The sequence below is a fragment of the Canis aureus genome, chromosome 24, assembly GCF_053574225.1.
Source record: "Canis aureus isolate CA01 chromosome 24, VMU_Caureus_v.1.0, whole genome shotgun sequence".
In the NCBI taxonomy this organism is placed as follows: Eukaryota; Metazoa; Chordata; class Mammalia; order Carnivora; family Canidae; genus Canis; species Canis aureus.
In genome coordinates this window covers 23,957,531-23,974,811 of record NC_135634.1, presented here as the reverse complement: position 1 = coordinate 23,974,811, position 17,281 = coordinate 23,957,531, and the positions used below count along the sequence as shown (strand labels likewise).

The 17,281-nt window shown below is 38.1% G+C and overlaps 1 protein-coding gene across 1 annotated transcript in view; it reads right to left on the bottom strand.

Moving 5' to 3' along the window:
• The window catches only part of GALNTL6 (polypeptide N-acetylgalactosaminyltransferase like 6), a 1,162,298-nt gene that overhangs the window by 748,175 nt on the left and 396,842 nt on the right, over positions 1 to 17,281 (bottom strand). The window contains exon 3 of the mRNA XM_077868561.1: positions 5,216 to 5,324. Coding sequence (XP_077724687.1) covers positions 5,216 to 5,324 — 109 coding nt within the window. The remainder of the gene's footprint in view (positions 1 to 5,215; positions 5,325 to 17,281) is intronic.

Here is a 17,281-nt window from a genome sequence, read left to right as displayed (position 1 = left end):
TTTGGTTATATACTAATCCCAAAACAAAGAAGTCTAAGATTATGGAATAATAAATACTTTGGGTTTCTTTGGACATTAGTTAGAATTCTAAGAAGTTCAAAGAATCCTTCTAATTTAATATAACTCTAAGGTCACAGATGTACCAGAAAAAAAACCTGATATTACACTTAATGTCTTAGGGTCTATCCTTCAATTGCCTCTTTTCTTTTTTATTGTTTTAATATAAGAAATGTCCATTTCCTGAAAGGTGAAAGCAGCATCTTCCTCATTTCACCTGTGCTGTTTAACAACATGCTCCCCCAAATAAATCACCCACTACTTAAAAACAAATATTTAAAATACCTGATACTTCAAAATTACCAAATACTCCTCACAGATGTAATTGCCCGAACAAAACATAGACTAATAATATGAATAAAAACATTAAGAAAAAAAAAAAAAACATTAAGAAAGACACTTAATGAAATGCATGCAAACTAATTATGTTAGTGTACTTTTCAAAAGATTATTGGGATTTTATCAGGAGGTAGTTTCTGGATTTTCTTACTTTTAAGATAATTTCAGTATTTAAGTAGGCCAGAGATTTCAAAACATAACTAAAATATAATTAAAACAAAAAAAACAAATATAAAACACTGGAGCCCAGAGCAGTGCGGGGTACTTAAAGTGGTACTTAGAAGAGAATTTAGAGACTTAAATGTATAGTCTACAGTAGAGGAGAGGTTGAAATTAAGAAGACATGAATCTATTTTTAAAATTTAGAAAAAAATGTAGCAGTGAAAGAAAGTCAAAGAAAATAAATAATACATATAAGACTATAAATCAATGAGAAAAATACAATAGATAAGATAAAGTAAAAAAATGTTTTTTGCAATGATTAATAAAATTGATTAATAAAAGTTCCTGGTTTACTAGATTAAGAAGAAATGAAAAAAGTACAAATTATAGCTGAAAGAAAAGCAACATAAATTTAAGCATTGCAGACATGAAATATTTGAGAGTATTACGAATAAATTTGTTAATAATTGTGAACACTTAGGGCAGCCCAAGTGGCTCAGTGGTTTAGTGCAGCCTTTGGCCCAGGGCCTGATCCTGGAGACCCGGGATCGAGTCCCACGGCAGGCTCCCTGCATGGAGCCTGCTTCTCCCTCTGCCTGTGTCTCTGCCATTCTCTCTCTCTCTCTCTCTCTGTCTGTCATGAATAAATAAATAAAATCTTTATAAAAAAATAATTGTGAACACTTACATGTAATGAATAAATTGCTGGAATATAATTAATTCCAGGAGAAATAGACAACTAGTCTATAACTAGTTAAAAAGTTTAACCTAGTAGTTAAAAATCTTTGGTCCAAGAAAAGTCCAGGTTCAGATAATTTCACCTACCAGGTTTCCATAATTATTAACAAATAAATAATTCTCATATACAACAAGAAATTACAAAGTGTATAAAAAAGGAAATTATTACTCAAGTAATTTATGAGGCTATCATTACATTGTTACCAAAAATTGACAAAGAATCTATGAGAAAGAAAAACTTGTGTCCTATATTCACTCATGAATAATGACTTAGAAATGCTGAATAAAATATTAGCAAACCAAATCCAGTAATAAATAAAAAGACAGATCAAGTGTAGAATTGTTAAGTTTGATTTCCATTACAAAATCAATAGAAAAAATTTACCCAAATAATAGATTAAAGGAGAAAAGTTATCTTATTGTCTATTTCAATAGATCAAACAAAAAACCTTAACTTTCACTTAGGTTTAAACAAAAATAAAGCAAAATCTCAGCAAACTAGCTCCAGCAATCATAATAAATGTATTTTTATTAAATACAGACATAGAATCTTTAAGTACATGTCTAATTTGCTATAGTGAGAATTATAACAAGTCAAGGGTTGCCACCAATAACCACTATTCACCATTACACTGGAATACTCAGTAAGTGCAGTAACTAGAACTGAACAAAAAAGAATGAGAATTATAAGATCTAGAATGGAAAAAAATAAGCACTGTCATTACTTATATATATAATGAGTGTCTACACTGAAAATTCAAGCTAACCTATAGGTAAATGATTATAAATAATAGAAGAGTTGAGAAAGTTTTCTAAGTTCAAATAAATCTTATAATTTATTAACATTCTATAAACCAGCTACAAACAATGTAGAATTTCAATAAAATCAGTAACACATACAATACCCATATAATGTTAGTTTTCTAGGAATAACGCTATAAAAAATTTGAGAGTAAAATTATAAACACATCTCTAAAGACAATAAATAAGCAGCAAATAAATATAATATATGCCATAGAATGTATGATTCAATATTGAAAAATAGTCAACTCTTAATTTAATTAACCTCTACCCCAGAACCATTTACAAAAATATTTATAGCAACGTTATATATAACAATGAAACCTGGGAACTTGCGAAATGCCCATAAAGAGGAAGAATGTTGTAGAAAACCAAACAATGGTAGAAATGAATCAACTAGAATTGCACATATTGACAGAAATGAATCTCAGAAATAATTTTGAGTGAAGGAAGAAAGTCATAAATTATTATTCAATTTTTAGATTAAGTCCAAACACAGGAAAAATGCAACAGTATTTTTTAGGTATACATAAATAGGTAGTAAAAAAAAAAAAAAAAACTACACAGGTGATCTTTTCCCATGGCTTAGATACAAAGATCAAGGATGTTTATTCTGATTACGTCCTTGTTGTATGTTTGTGTATGTACAGTCTTTTTATTTATGTTCCATCTTATATAATTTAAAAAGTGATTGATTTTAGTCTATTTTGTTTGTCACATATCTCCAGATCTCCAGTGATTCATATAACATCTTAGCATTTAAAAGTTTTTTAACTCCATAGAAAATTTATGCTTTAGAAAATTTGTTGTTACCAATTTTTTTTGTAGGTCAGCTTTCCCTTGACCCAAATAAGATGATGACCTCAACAGTATGTTTATACAGGAGGCAGAAAGAGTTCTTTTTTAAAAAAAATATTTTATTTATTTATTCATGAGAGACACAGAGAGAGAGACGAGAGAGAGAGAGAGAGAGAGAGAGAGAGAGAAGCAGAGGGAGGTGCAGGCTCCGTGCAAGGAGCCAGATGAAGGACTTCATCCTGAGACTCCAGAATTACGCCCTGGGCCGAAGGCAGGCGCTAAACCGCTGAACCACCCAAGGATCCCCCAGAAAGAGTTATATGAAGCAGAAATATATGTGAAGTATTGGATTTTGTATCCAAAACTCATCAACACAAGTGAAAGTTAGGCATACCAAATCAAGTTAAAGAAACTTAGAGGAAATAATAATTATAGTTATCAGAGTTTATAAGTTTATCATATGTTCAAATAATTGGCCAATTACTTTTGATATATCATCTTTAATCCTTACAGCAATTTTGCAAAGTATAACATCAGAAAGATAAATTCATTTGTCACTTACTTAGCTCATGTAAAGAAAAGTTAGAATCTGAACCCATGTGTCTCTCCCTTGCACATGTTCTCTTGTCATTACTCGGTATTGCCCAAATATTATTATTTAATGCCTGAAAGTGGTGTGTAATGGAACATGGTAAGACCTGATTTTTAATCTTGCTCTGCTAATTATTAGCTGTTTGACCTTGGAGAATATTTAATAAATTCTTAAGGACTCACTTCCGTATTTCTTTTTCTTTTCTTTTTTCTTTCTTTTTTTCCTTCCTTCTTTCTTTCTTTCTTTCTTTCTTTCTTTCTTTCTTTCTTTCTTTCTTTCTTTCTTTCTTTTTCTTTCTTTTTACAAGTTGGTGATAATAATACCTATTAGAGTTATTTTGAGGATTAAATAAAAGGCATGTGTGAAGTGTCTAGTACAAAATATCTATTCAATAAATTGCACCTTCAGTTGATTAATTTATGTGAACATCTCCAAAAAGTTTCAGCATCCTGGGGTTAGAAAGAGACAGGGCTGATGGAGCAAAGAGAAGAAAAAGATAAGGGAGCTGGAAAAGTGAGGATGCTGGTAAGGAACTCACTTTCTTAATAGTTCACGGGGTCATGGTCAAGATGGGGAGACAATGGATCCTAAAAGAGGTTGGTTCTCTGACAAATAGAGAAATCCTTGGGATGAGCAACTTCAATGAATTTGGGAGGACAGAGGAGCTTTATTTAGAGAAAAGGAATGGAAGAAGAAAATGAGGGAAGACTATAATTAGGTCAGTCACAACCAACCCAGAGCAAAGAACAGTTCACAGCCTGCACAACTGCATAACTAGTTAAATACTCTCACTCCAGTTTTCCTGATGGGATCAGCTATGAGAAAGGTTGACCAGGAGGACCTCATATTGTGATTACTCATAGTTTTGCTGCTGATTTGACTTGGAATGCAGTGTCTCAGTGCTGCTCAGATGTCTTTACCAAACAAGAGCTTCTCTATTTCTATGACATCTTCACTATGAAAAAAAAAAAAAACAAAAAACAAAAAACAAAAAAACAGAGATCCTCCAGCTGAGTAAAAGCATATGGACTTTCTACCATATGCTACTTATGTTAGCTTGATTTCTAATTATATACCTTTCTGAATCCCTGTTACCAACAACATAATTTTACAATCTTTCTACAAAGACTGATTTTTCCAGCTGCTTTTACCAAGAAGTACAATGAGTACAATGTTTTCTCTATGTAGCCCAAAACTAGGATTCTGCTGCAATATATACAGACCTACTTGATTTTTTTTTAATTGACTAGCCTGTTTGCTCAAGTATTGCCAACCTCAGGTCCCCAGCTCCTGTGATCCACCAACTTGCTGTACCCCCACCAACACCTAGAATTGTCGTACCCCCTGGTTATTGTGCATTGTCAGTTAGATATACCTCAGCCCTAACAGATGAATCAAGCTCAAGACAGATGTCTACTAAGTCAATCAAGTCTCACTGATAAATCTCAAAGTATGCTCAGAAATTATTAAAAAGTAGTTCAGAAATATGAAGTATAGATTTCTAAAGCTTGTATGATCTCTTCTTCAGCTAATACTGTAAAGGCTATTCATTATTTGTTTTATCTTTGAAATTTGAAATTGTTTTAATTCTGCCCAGCATTGACTCCAATACCCCCACAAGACATACCTTACTATATGCAGAAGAAATGCTAATTAAAGATCCTTTAGGTGACAAATGAGATACTTTAGTAAGTAAAGTAGCACTTTGGCTTACACTGAACTTCATACCTGAGCGCATAGCCTCTTTCTGAATGCTTTCATAGTCATGCCAGTCCTTTCTTCTCAAACCATCTGTCCATGCATAGAATTGCCCATCTCCCAGGCCCAGTGGAAATGTCTGTGGAAAAGGAAAGCATTCAGAGCATAAAAAGGAGGTATTCCTTTTGCATGGCAGATAAACACAGCCGAGTACATAATAGGCAATCAAAGAATATTTGTTGAATAAGTGATTCTTCTACGTATACTGAAAAGAAAGCTATTCTAGTGACAAGATAAATATACATTTTAAAACCCTTTTCCAGCTTTTAAAATAAGAGCATGGGTCACCCACAACCCTTACCATTTCCTACTTTGTTTCATCCAGAGACATTAATAACTCAGTGTATCACCTCCTCTGAGCACACCCCTAGTAATGAATGGTATTAAAAGGAGTTAATTTTGTTTGTGATTTGTACAGTTTCATTCATTTTGATCAAGTATATTTGAAAGACCTGATAATGATATTAGCAACCATTCACTGAATGCGCACTATAAGCCAGACACTATGTTATTTATACTCTGTATAAATATAGTTTAATCTTTATGATAGTCTTTGATTGTAAGTCTCCATTTTTCTGCCAGTTAAAATAAGGCCCAGAGAACTAAAATAATTTGAATTAAACCACAGTGGCAAAGTCAGGACTTGGAACAGTTCTGTTAAGACCAGAGTTTTGTAGTCTTAACAACTATTAATTCTATCTCCCATCTAGATTTCTGTTAAAGTATGGTACATGGTTACACTTGCAGTTGAAATTATCACCTACTCAACAACTGTAGTCACAACATATGTTTTATGTTTTGGCAAAACCCAATGTGTTCCAATGTCAACTTGAAAATTATATTTGTATGCATTGCTAAAACTACTTTTTTTGGTGTTTGTTTTTGGTAATAAGAAACATGTTTTGAATAAAATTTATTTTCAAAATCTTAATACTCAACATTATGTAAAATGTTCTCATAATCACATACCACTTTTCTTTTATTTGGTTTATTTTTTGAAATAAATAATACTCTGACAGAATGAAGAGAAAAAAATTAAAGTTTAAATTTAGATACAACAGAAGCAAATAATTTCAGTAAGGAAATTTTATTCTAAGAGGATTTCCAAGTCAAATAAAATGTCTTATTTCTTAGTTTGAAACAGTATAACTATTGTGCTTATGAAAAATTATCTGAGTTCATCTTTGTAGGTTACAAAGGAGCCACTTATTTGAAAGGATGAAAATGGAGCTTGACATTTAAAAAAAGTACTTAAAATCAGAAGAAAGATTTGTCAAATTGACTATTATATATATATTTAAATGAATTTGTTACAAGAGTGGTGATTTCAAGAAAATGAAAATAATAGAGAAATAAACATATAAGAATGATGATAAGTTTATATAAAATATTAAAGATAGTAAGAATACATTTTATAAAGAGGATGACAAGAAAAGCTATAGAAAAGTTAACATAAAAGAATACAATAGAATAGAAGAAAATGGGAATAATAATTTTGGACAGAAATTTGGACTTATAATAGCAAACATTAGAAAAAAAATGTCATGCATTTGACATTCATTTCTTAATTAGAAATTTTACCAAAACTCAGCTGGGAATCAGAAATTTTAAATAATTAAATAGCTTTAAAATACAAAACTTGTATTTTGCCTCAAACTTGTATTTATAATAATAAATACTGCACAGTAATGAAAATCTCTTACACTGATTTAGATAATACCAATTTATAGACATCACTTTCAGATTAAAATAGATAATTTCAAAATAAATTCTGACTTTAAACATGGAGATATTCTTGTGTAAACTCCAAATATACAAAACTCTTCAAACCTATTGGTTCACAAACAGGCCCCTGAACATGGAGGGCAAGGAGAGACCAAGGGAAGAGGCAGGCCCCTCTGGTATGGTAGGAGACAGGTGGAATAAGCAAGGGAACTTACATATGAAGCTTCTCTGGGGCACCACAAGACAAGTAGATCCCAGCACAGGCCCTCTCGAATCTGCAAAGTTTATGTAGAGGCCTTAACTGGGTTCAGTCATATATGCAGTCCAATACTTTCAACATCTTACTCCCTACTCCCTCAAGGGTGTTGTTTTAAACAGCTCCTAGTTGTGGGAATACTAAGTGGATTATATGTTTCAAGGATGAGGAAGGGGTGAGGAGCCTCTGATTGCCCCAGTCCCATTCCTGTCGGCTGGTGGTCATGTCCTCATGACGATCTCCTACCATCTTGGCCAGCTCCTACCATCTAGCACATTCTCCCTCTTCTGCATGTACCCTATGAAGTCATCAAGGGTTTTATTAGCATGGAAGTGATTAATTTGGTGGCTATCTGTCTGCATTTGACTCAGAGGTCACAGCAACAACATAGGCACATAACAAGTGAAAACAACACAGGTTAAGATAACGATTCCCAAAATAAGTAACATTTTTTTTCTTTCTACCAGGAGCCCCATGATCACAACCATTGATTTACGAAGTCCTCTAGGCTGGGGGTTAGATTACTCAGGATGTTTACTTGTTTCCTCGTATGATTTAATAAAGATGATATGTTAACAGACTCATCAGGTGTGAACACACACAGTCTGTTTGGATAATGGCATGGTGCTTCCTTGCAAGGCAGTAATAGTGTCCAAGGCCATACTATTTTGTAAGACAGTTTTTCTTATTTGAGACATTTCAGTATTCAGTAATACTGTTGGCTATCCTTTAAGGCTTGCTGGGTGAATTTAGTAAGGACTTCTATGTATGCTACAGGGTCCTTCAGACCAACAGAGGAAACAAAGATGGTGGTCAAAGGACTATACCATCAGAAAACAGAACATGCCTACCTGGCCCTGAAGAAAGAGAGGTGGCATCTTTAGGGACTTGATCTGGTTGTGCACGTCATAGGAGACAGCACTGGCAGGCATGAGGAGTTGGACTGAGGAATGGGATATACCAGACCAGAACCCTCACCTGCTTCCCTCTTTTGATGGTGCCTGTTCTATTCCAGGCATACTGCTTTTCAATAGATCTAGATTGCAGCAGGACAATGAAATCCCGGTGGAGACTGATTAGCTTCCCCTCACCCAAAAGTGCTAAGTAACTCACCCATTCCAGTAGGATATCTCATTGCAAATTCCAATAGATAATTCCTTTCCTAGGTATGATGCTCAGCAGCATAGCATGTTGATTCCACAGCTTCCAAATACAAATACAAAGCTATACAAATACCTTATAGTATTTGGTGCCTTGGCAGGGGTCTCTAGTCTGGCATATGGGGCAGTGGGGCTTACTGGCTGACCATAAAAATGTACTAAAGTCTTGACAATACTTTAGTCTACCTGGCCAAGGTGGTTTTTCCTCTTAATAATTTAAACTGCTGCTTTAATATTCCATTTTTCCTTCTTACTACCCCTACTGTTTTAGGGTTATAGAGGAGATGAGATCTTTATTCAATGCCATGTTCTTTTCCTCATTTTTGCACATCATGACCTTTGAAATGTAACCCCCAACCACCATCTACTCAACATTGGTATCCATGCATGATACTCAGCTTCTCTAATCACCTAACAGTGGCAGCCTGGTTTGCACAGAGGCAGTGTCCTCACAAACCAAAATATGTTTAGAAGCCCCTCAGAGGGAAGGTCCCAAAATTTGCTAATATCTCACTGTTTGGGAATGCTATTATTTAGGGAATCTGCCCCAGACTCCTTTGGCAGTTGCCTTCAGCATTGTTTAGACCACACATAACATGCCGTTACTGCATTAAACAAGCCACTGTATTTCAAAGGTAATGTGTCATCTTCAGCAATATACCATCCCACCCAGGCACTATGGCGGTTGCTCTTTCTATGCAATTAATCTGCTTGTCTACTAAAGGTTTGGTTTATGGCTCATACCTAAGCCTGGACATCAGCTTCCTGATTGCCAGGGGTTGTCGGTGGCTTTATGAATCTAGACACAGAAGGCAGTGAGGTTTGCCTCAGGCTGTTGCAGGCAAACCCAAATGTGTTTCCCCATATCCTGACCCCACAAGGGCTCATTCGTGATCATCCACTCCTCAGGTTTCCATTGTCCAAGCTAAAGGGTTAATCCCTTTTGAACAACCCAATTGTCAGTGCAAAGGGCTACAGGCCCACCCTCATAAGTGATCACCTGCCACACTGCTCTGAGTTTAGCCTAATGGCTGCTATAGTTCATTCTTGTTTCCATCCAGATGGTGTCAGGGTTGGGCTGTATAGCAACTGCAGCCTCTGGGTAGATAGCCCTGACTAGATCACCCATTGGGAATTTCTTCTGTTCCTTCTCTACAGGCCATCACAGCCAACACAGGAATAGGGGCAGGGGCATTTGGAGGATCTGCATCCTCTGCAGCGCCTAGTAGCACCTGCATTCCTAAGACATGGTGCCTCCCTGCTATAAACAGCATGCCACTTAGTCAAAGTGGGAGTTGGAGAGGAGGCAGAAGTAGGTCAATAAAAACATATTCTCAACCCATCTGTTGACAGGAAGGAAAGTTCTTTACACAATGTGCTGTTCCTTTGTGAGAAGATTTATCTGGAGGAATGTTGCTAGGAACTACTGATCTGTGGGAGGTATATCAGGTTTCTGGTCCCTGCCAGGGTCTGAAATCCTAGGATACTTATTCTTCTCTTCTGCTATCTCTGCCATAGTGCCTAAGTCATATCTTTTAGAGTCACAGATCCATCTAACTAAAATGGTAGCCCTGCTTGGGAGATGCTCAAGCTTTAATCAGGTTCACTAGTAGCTTGGCTTTCTCAAAGGGGGCTTTTTGCTCTTATGCCCAGTCCCAAATGTGCCCTTGACCTACCAGGCAGTATAAGGGATGGAGGTGCTGTGCTAGGTGGAGAATAAATGCCTTTCAAAACTCTCAAATCCCTACAAAGGCTTGTATCTTTTTCATGTTCTTAGGGGTCAGGTAGGCTTTTCAATCACAGCTTCTGGGACAACCCACATCTTACCCAACTAGATGATTCCCAAAAACTTTATGGTGGTGTCTAGGCCTTGAATTTTCTGTCGTACACTGCTCATTTTCTCCCTTGCAGATAATCCAACAAAATCTGCAGAGTATCCTGCTACAGAGGTAGGCTTTACTTGTTAACACTGTATCAGCAATGTAATGAGCCCATTTCACTGATGTGGGAAAGGAGAATAGGAGCAGATCTTGGGCTACCATCCCATGATATATTATCAGGCTGTGCATGAAGCCTTGAAGAAGCACTTGAAAAGTCCACTGTTGCCCCTCCCTCATGAAGGCAAATCGATCTTGCGACTCAACAGCCAGGAGTATACTGAAAAAAGGAAACCATTGCTAAGTCCAGCACTGCATGATATGCTCCTAGGATTGTGGCCAAGGTATCTAAGATGGTGGCAATGTTGGGCAAAACTGAACAGATTGGGGGCACTACCTTAGTCAATTCTCAGCACTGTTGGCAGAGCATACAACACCCACTTGGTACAGTGCTTGACAGCTTCTCCTTTTTACTTATGCTCCCAGGCAATTTATACTGTTTGACAGTTACCAATTTTCATAGGGAGGGGTAGAATTAGTTTTAGTTTTTGTTTTTGTTTGTTTTACCTCTCAGCCCTGGTCTGATTGCTCTAACCCAGAGGTGGAATTCACCTGAAAGGCTTTTGACTTTATAAGATATCAGTGCTCAATATGTTCTCTGACATAGGAGAGATAAAAACCTCATACTCTCATGGCAGGGGGGTGGGCAAGGGATAGGGAATGTCTAATTTGCAGTATCAAAAGGGTCTTCCTGACTACAACCATTTACCTTCCATAACCACTGAAGGCAGTGAGGGGATTAGAAAACTTTTGAGGATTACTACATATTAGAGAATATTTATCTCCAGTATTAACCAGACCCAGCACCTTTTATTTCTGGGGAACCCATGAATAGTGAGCTCAATATGAGGCTTTAGATGGCCTCCAACAGCTCTTACCTGGAGGCAGTTTTGGCCTGCATCTTATAGCTGAGGCATGGGGGGCCACCACTCCAAATAAGACTGTATCCCTGAGTCCTCTGCTGGAGCTGGTGGGGCATCAAGGTTTGTAGGGGCAAGTGGGACAGATCTGAACTGTTGTTCATGTTTGAGGGCTTTCCACAGGCTGATCAACTGTGCTTTATTGCTATTCTGTATTTTCAAGTGGAGGTTCCAACAGCAATGAGGTCAAAGCACAATTGTTTCTGGGTTATTTTCATCAACCCATTTATAGCTAGCTGATTAGGATAGCCTTTCAGGTTTTCAAGCTTCCTCTCTGTCTCTGGTCTTTCTCACAGTAAGTACCCATTCCTAGGATTGTCAGTTTCTCCCATATTAGCAATGGATTACCCAGTAGCATTAAGTGTCTCATCCCAGGACTTGGTTCAGCATGGATATCAGTGTCCTATATAAAATGCTGGAAGTGGACTACAGATTTCCTCCCTACAGTGAATGTGGCCTGATCAGGGTCTTTGAAGACAGGGGCATTGATGGCCTATCCCCTTTCCAACTCCCTAAGCATTTGCTATACCTCCTCTATAGATTCCCATTCCAGCATCTCATTTGTCCACAGAGATCCTCTCTTTGCATGAAACCTCCATGCAGGCTAGAAAATTCAACCTACAAAAGAGTGAGTCCCTTGAACTCCCCTGAGAGCACATGCAGACACTGCCAGAGGGCAGGGTGTGTGGTGATGTTGCTCATTTTTTCTGCCTCCTTCCTGGTCAGAGAAATGCTACAGCCCCCCATAGCCACACTAAACATGTGTGGATGCTTTCCCTGGCCTTTTGCTGGAGCTTGGCAACTGTACCAGTAAACTCAGTGGGAGTATATTCTCTCATCATGAACGTTTCCTGAATTGGAGGTGGTCCCACTGCCTGGGATGCTATTGCTGTGCTTTTACTTTCCTCTGGCCCAGGGGTTAGACACATGGGGCATTTAGTCTGTTTTACTGTCAATCACGACAACATCCTCCTCTTTGTCCTCCTCCCTCCCCGAGGGATTCCACCTCTTAGCATCCCAATCAGGCTTTGTCACAAGTACCTGGATCCTAATCTAGAGTAGCTGGGACCCTCCTAGCTTTGCAAAATGGCACACTAAGTTTTCCAACTTTTTATCCTGCTATCCCACCTGGCCTGCCAGCCCCAAAGCTAGGAGAGTAGTGGACACCACAAGTCCTTCTCCAATCTCAATTCTCCTTCTGACTCTTTGACTCTAGTTGTGTTAAGAGTTAGTTGGACAATTAGGTAGCTGGGGCCAGGATCCCCAGCAAGAAGATATGGAGTAGAGACAGCTAAGACACAACAGCCCTAACACCCTGTTTTGCAGCATAGATGCGAGCACACTGGCATTCTATTTTACAGCCTTTGCAGAAATGACTTCTGCTAAAGGCCCTAAAAGGAAACAATAAACCACAAAGTGTTTGTCACTATTGTGCACTGGGGCAGCTAAGTCATAAGCTCATAGCCCAAAAATACCACCAGCACATGAACATTAATCTAATAGACAGATGCATGATCAAAGCTCTGACTGGCATGACTCAGCACACTCTGATTGCTTATGAGAGTTCTGCAAAAGAGCTCATAAAAACCCCGAACCCTAGACACTCCAAGGGCAACCCTCTCAGGTCCCCTCCATCTTCAGGAGCTTTGTACCACTGCTCAGTAAACTTTGTTTTGCTGCCTGCCACTGCTCCTTTGCTCCACCTCGTTACTCTTCAAAGCTTGTGACCAAGAACCACAGGTGCTAAAGGAAAAAAAAAATCCTCAAATGGTTGGGTATCTGTGGCCACCGAACTGCCCATGGCAGAGGCCAACTCACTGCAGCAGCCATTCTTCTTTCTCTGTCCCAGTGCTCTCCATGCAGTTCCTCAAACAAACGCATCAGACCAGCCAGCGTTTTCAGGTGTCCCCATGCACACTCGGTGGGCCACAGCATCTAATACACAGGCCACCCCTCCTGGTCAAGAGCCAACCATAATTTCCCCCACAGATGCATCCTTCCCAAACACTGTTTCTTCTGTCTCCTAGTTGGCTTGCCAGTTGTTGGTTCACAAACTGGTGCCATACACAGACGGCAGGCAGGGATGGAAAAAAGAGGCAGGCAACCCAACGGGCAAGCGGTGCATTTACTACTCAAGGAACTTACATCTGAGGCTCATCTTGGGCTCTGCAAGACGAATAGATGTCTGCACCCAGCCGCCAAATCTTAAAAGTTTGTATGGATGCATTAATTAGATCAGGACACAATGCAAATGGTCTAAACAACACCTTATTCTCTTAAGGCTGTGCCCTTTAAACAGGGTGGGGATGGTGGTAGAAGGACAAGGGAGGGGAGAGGATCCTCTAATTGCAACCATTTAATTTGAGGTTCAACAAGCGGTCATGTACTTTCTATGACCTCCTCCAACATTACCAGGCACATTCTATTGCCCTTATTTTGATTCATTTGATGGAGAGAATTATTAGCAACTGGCAATCCAAAAAGGATTGAATAAAAGAGTTAATCTTTGCTTTCTCTAGACACCCAATGAAAATGACAGTAAAGCATCAGATGAACCAAGAATGCAGATAGTTGTAATGCCTGGGTGGCTCGGCAGTTGAGGGTCTGTCTTCAGCTCAGGGAGTGATCCTGGAATTCTGGGATTGTGTCTTTCCTCAGGCTCTTCCTTGGGGTGCCTGCTTCTCCCTCTGCCTGTGTCTCTGCCTCTCTCTGTGTGTCTCTCATGAATAAATAAATAAAATCTTAAAAAATAAAGATAGCTGAATTGACATAAAGTTTCTGTAAGTGGTTGAGATTGCTGAGAATGAAACATTTTTAATGCCACTGAATTAGGAAAATATTTAAAATTTGGAGACGTAAGCTATTTCTGAGGGTGAAGTTAAAGGTCCAAACAAAATAACTGGCATTTTTATACAGGGCAGCTAGACTCTCCTGGGTTCTCTTACCAATTCCAACAATAAAGTGATTCCTGAGGCCCATGCACTGTGCTCCCTGCCATAGAGCAGTGGTTTTTGAATGAGAGAAAGTTGTTTTCAAGCTATCTGAAACCGGTAAAGACAAGAGTGTCAAGCTATAGTGAAAATCATGGTTCCATGTAAATCTACATACTAAGCATTGTTAACCAAAGCTATCTGATCCCACTTGGCTCCTAAAAAGCTGACATCCCCTTAACACCCCTTGCACAAGAGATAGATGAATTCCTATCCAGAGAATTGAGTTGAAAGAGATAGGGGTATTGCTTCTAGGTATATATACAGGCATTGCATGGGGAAGTCCTCCTTAACCCATAAAACTTTGCAGTAGTATTTTACTACTTCACCTATAACTATGAATGGTAGCCAAGGATTACCAAATATTTGGGAGAGGTTTTAACATAAAATTCAGAGGCCAAAATAAATAAAAACTATAATAAATTAGAAGGAAACAGAGGCAATGGACAGCTCAGAAAAATACTCCCCTGCCCTGCAAAATCTAAATTCAATTCCCTCAAAGAGCTTTAAGAAAAAGTTCCTCCTTGGGGATCCCTGGGTGGCTCAGCAGTTTAGCGCCTGCTTTCGGTCCCAGGGCGTGATCCTAGAGTCCTGGGATCGAGTCCCATGTCGGGCTCCCTGCATGGAGCCTGCTTCTCCCTGCCTCTGTCTCTGCCTCGCCTCTCTCTCTCTCTCTCTCTGTGTCTCTCATGAGTAGATAAATAAAATCTTAGAAAAAGAAAAAGTTCCTCCGTCGAAACAGAAATTAAAGGAAGAAGAAGCACAGCAGTAACAGCAGCATTTAGAGAATTTAAAAACAACAACAAAAGAGCTCTTGGAAAGTGAAAATAGGATAGCAAGCATAGAATGATTAATAGTTTGGAAATTTAAGGACAAAGGAACTCTGCTAAGATTAAAAAAAAAAAAAAAAAAAAACAAGACAAAAAGAAGGAACAAGAGAGCTGGAGGCAAAGTTATAACATGGAAGGAAGGGAGCAAAATGGCAGCAAGCCTAGAGATCCTCCAGTCCTGAATGGCTCTGCAAAAACACAAACAGAAAAGCTTAAAAAAACAAATAGACAAACTTACCCTTTGTCTACTTTTAAAATGTATTGAAAGAAGAGTTACAGTTCTTCTAAAAAGATTGGGGTGAATTAATGATGCATGCATAAAAATATAAGCAAATGAAAATTGGGACAACTAATAAGGCTCGAGGGGGAAAACAATGTACAAGAAATAAAGTATAATTATAGCACAGTATTTTATTCAGGCATGAATACTCTTACCTAAACACTGGTTTAACTAAAATTGGTTTTATGTTCCAGAGGTTGAGGGAAAAGGTAGAAAAGATAATTAAATATGCATTTTATATAATAAGAAAATAATAGACAAAAAACTGAAAAAAGTCAAGTAATAGTAATACACACATGCTATCTACAAATATAGATGCATATGACAGAGTAAAGATAAAAGACTGACATTGTTGCCCCTGGGTATCAGAAAGCACAAGTAAAGGGAAATGAGCTAGGGGACTGCTGGTTGCCATTATAGGGTTTATATTATGATTATATTTACATTATTTACAAATATTACTTCATATAAAGATGAATCTCAAATAATGTTTCTTATACATTCTTGGCAGTTATCAGTACTCCAACAAGGCGTGTTAGCATCATGAGAATATTTTATGATGGTAGAGGAATCAGGTTAAAGCAGATCATCTGAAACGGTGCTTTAATAAAGGCTATCTGAGGATTTGCTACACTAATACTTCTTCTTATCTGTATCAGTGCTTCTTACAGACCAGCAGCATCAGCATCACCTGGGAACTTGTTAGAAATACAATTCCGTGGTCCCAACTCATGCCTGTTAAATCAGAAACTTTGAGAAGTGAGAGACCCAGAAATCTGTTTTAACAAGTTCTCCAGGTAATTCTAAGGCTCACTAAAGTTTAAGAACCACTAATCCATATGAATAGGAAAGTGATATGATTATCACATTAAGAAAACATGTCAGCCTTATTCATAAAGCATATGTCATGATCTACTGAAGAATCCTTTTTACCCCCCAGGTCTTATGACCAATTAAAGAATAAGCGTGTTTGCACCCTTTTCACCTGCCAGAAAGGTAGGTGAATAAACCTAAATCAGTCCCAGTACATTTGCATAGAAACAACAGCTTAGCCATCCAGGAAATGACCCATCAGTATTCTGACCTTTCCTTTCACATGAGCAATCTCCAGCACCCAGATCCATTTGCTTCTCTCCTGGGTTATATCATGTGTCCTCTCTATGATTACAGTAGTACAGATCCATTATCTCTGACCTTGTAAAATAAATATAACAAGTACCGTATGTTCATGAGGCGTATATTTCAGACTCATTATTCAGTTGGCCATTTATTTGTGAGCACCTTTTGTTTTTCACCTTGTGGAATTTTTATTTATTGCAGTGTCACCACACTACAAATAATTAACTGGAAAAAACTACCAGGGATGGCAGAGACAGAATCCATTAAGTAGAAATCATACACAATAGAGCTGAATCTTGGGATCCCTGGGTGGCGCAGCGGTTTGGCGCCTGCCTTTGGCCCAGGGCGCGATCCTGGAGACCCGGGATCGAATCCCACATCAGGCTCCTGGTGCATGGAGCCTGCTTCTCCCTCTGCCTGTGTCTCTGCCTCTCTCTCTCTCCCTCTGTGACTATCATAAATAAATAAAAATTTAAAAAAAAATAGAGCTGAATCTTGGAGCCTACTGAAAGATAATATACTTGAGAATGGATCACGAGAAAAAGTTCCCTAGAGTAAAACATGATTCGTAGACAATGTGTTTACCAGAAGTAGCAAACTGAAACTCTTTCTGGGGTTGGAAATGTGGCACGAATGGGCAAAAAACTGAGGTGTGCTACTCTAGGAATTGATGGATTCTTGAGCTATCTAACTACTATATTTAACTACTGAATGATCTTAAAACACGTCTCAGGGGCTGTCTGCAAAATACTGGTGAATAAAATATTCTCCTGCCCCTTGCTTCTAAATTAGACTAGTTTTATTTATTATAACTACAGA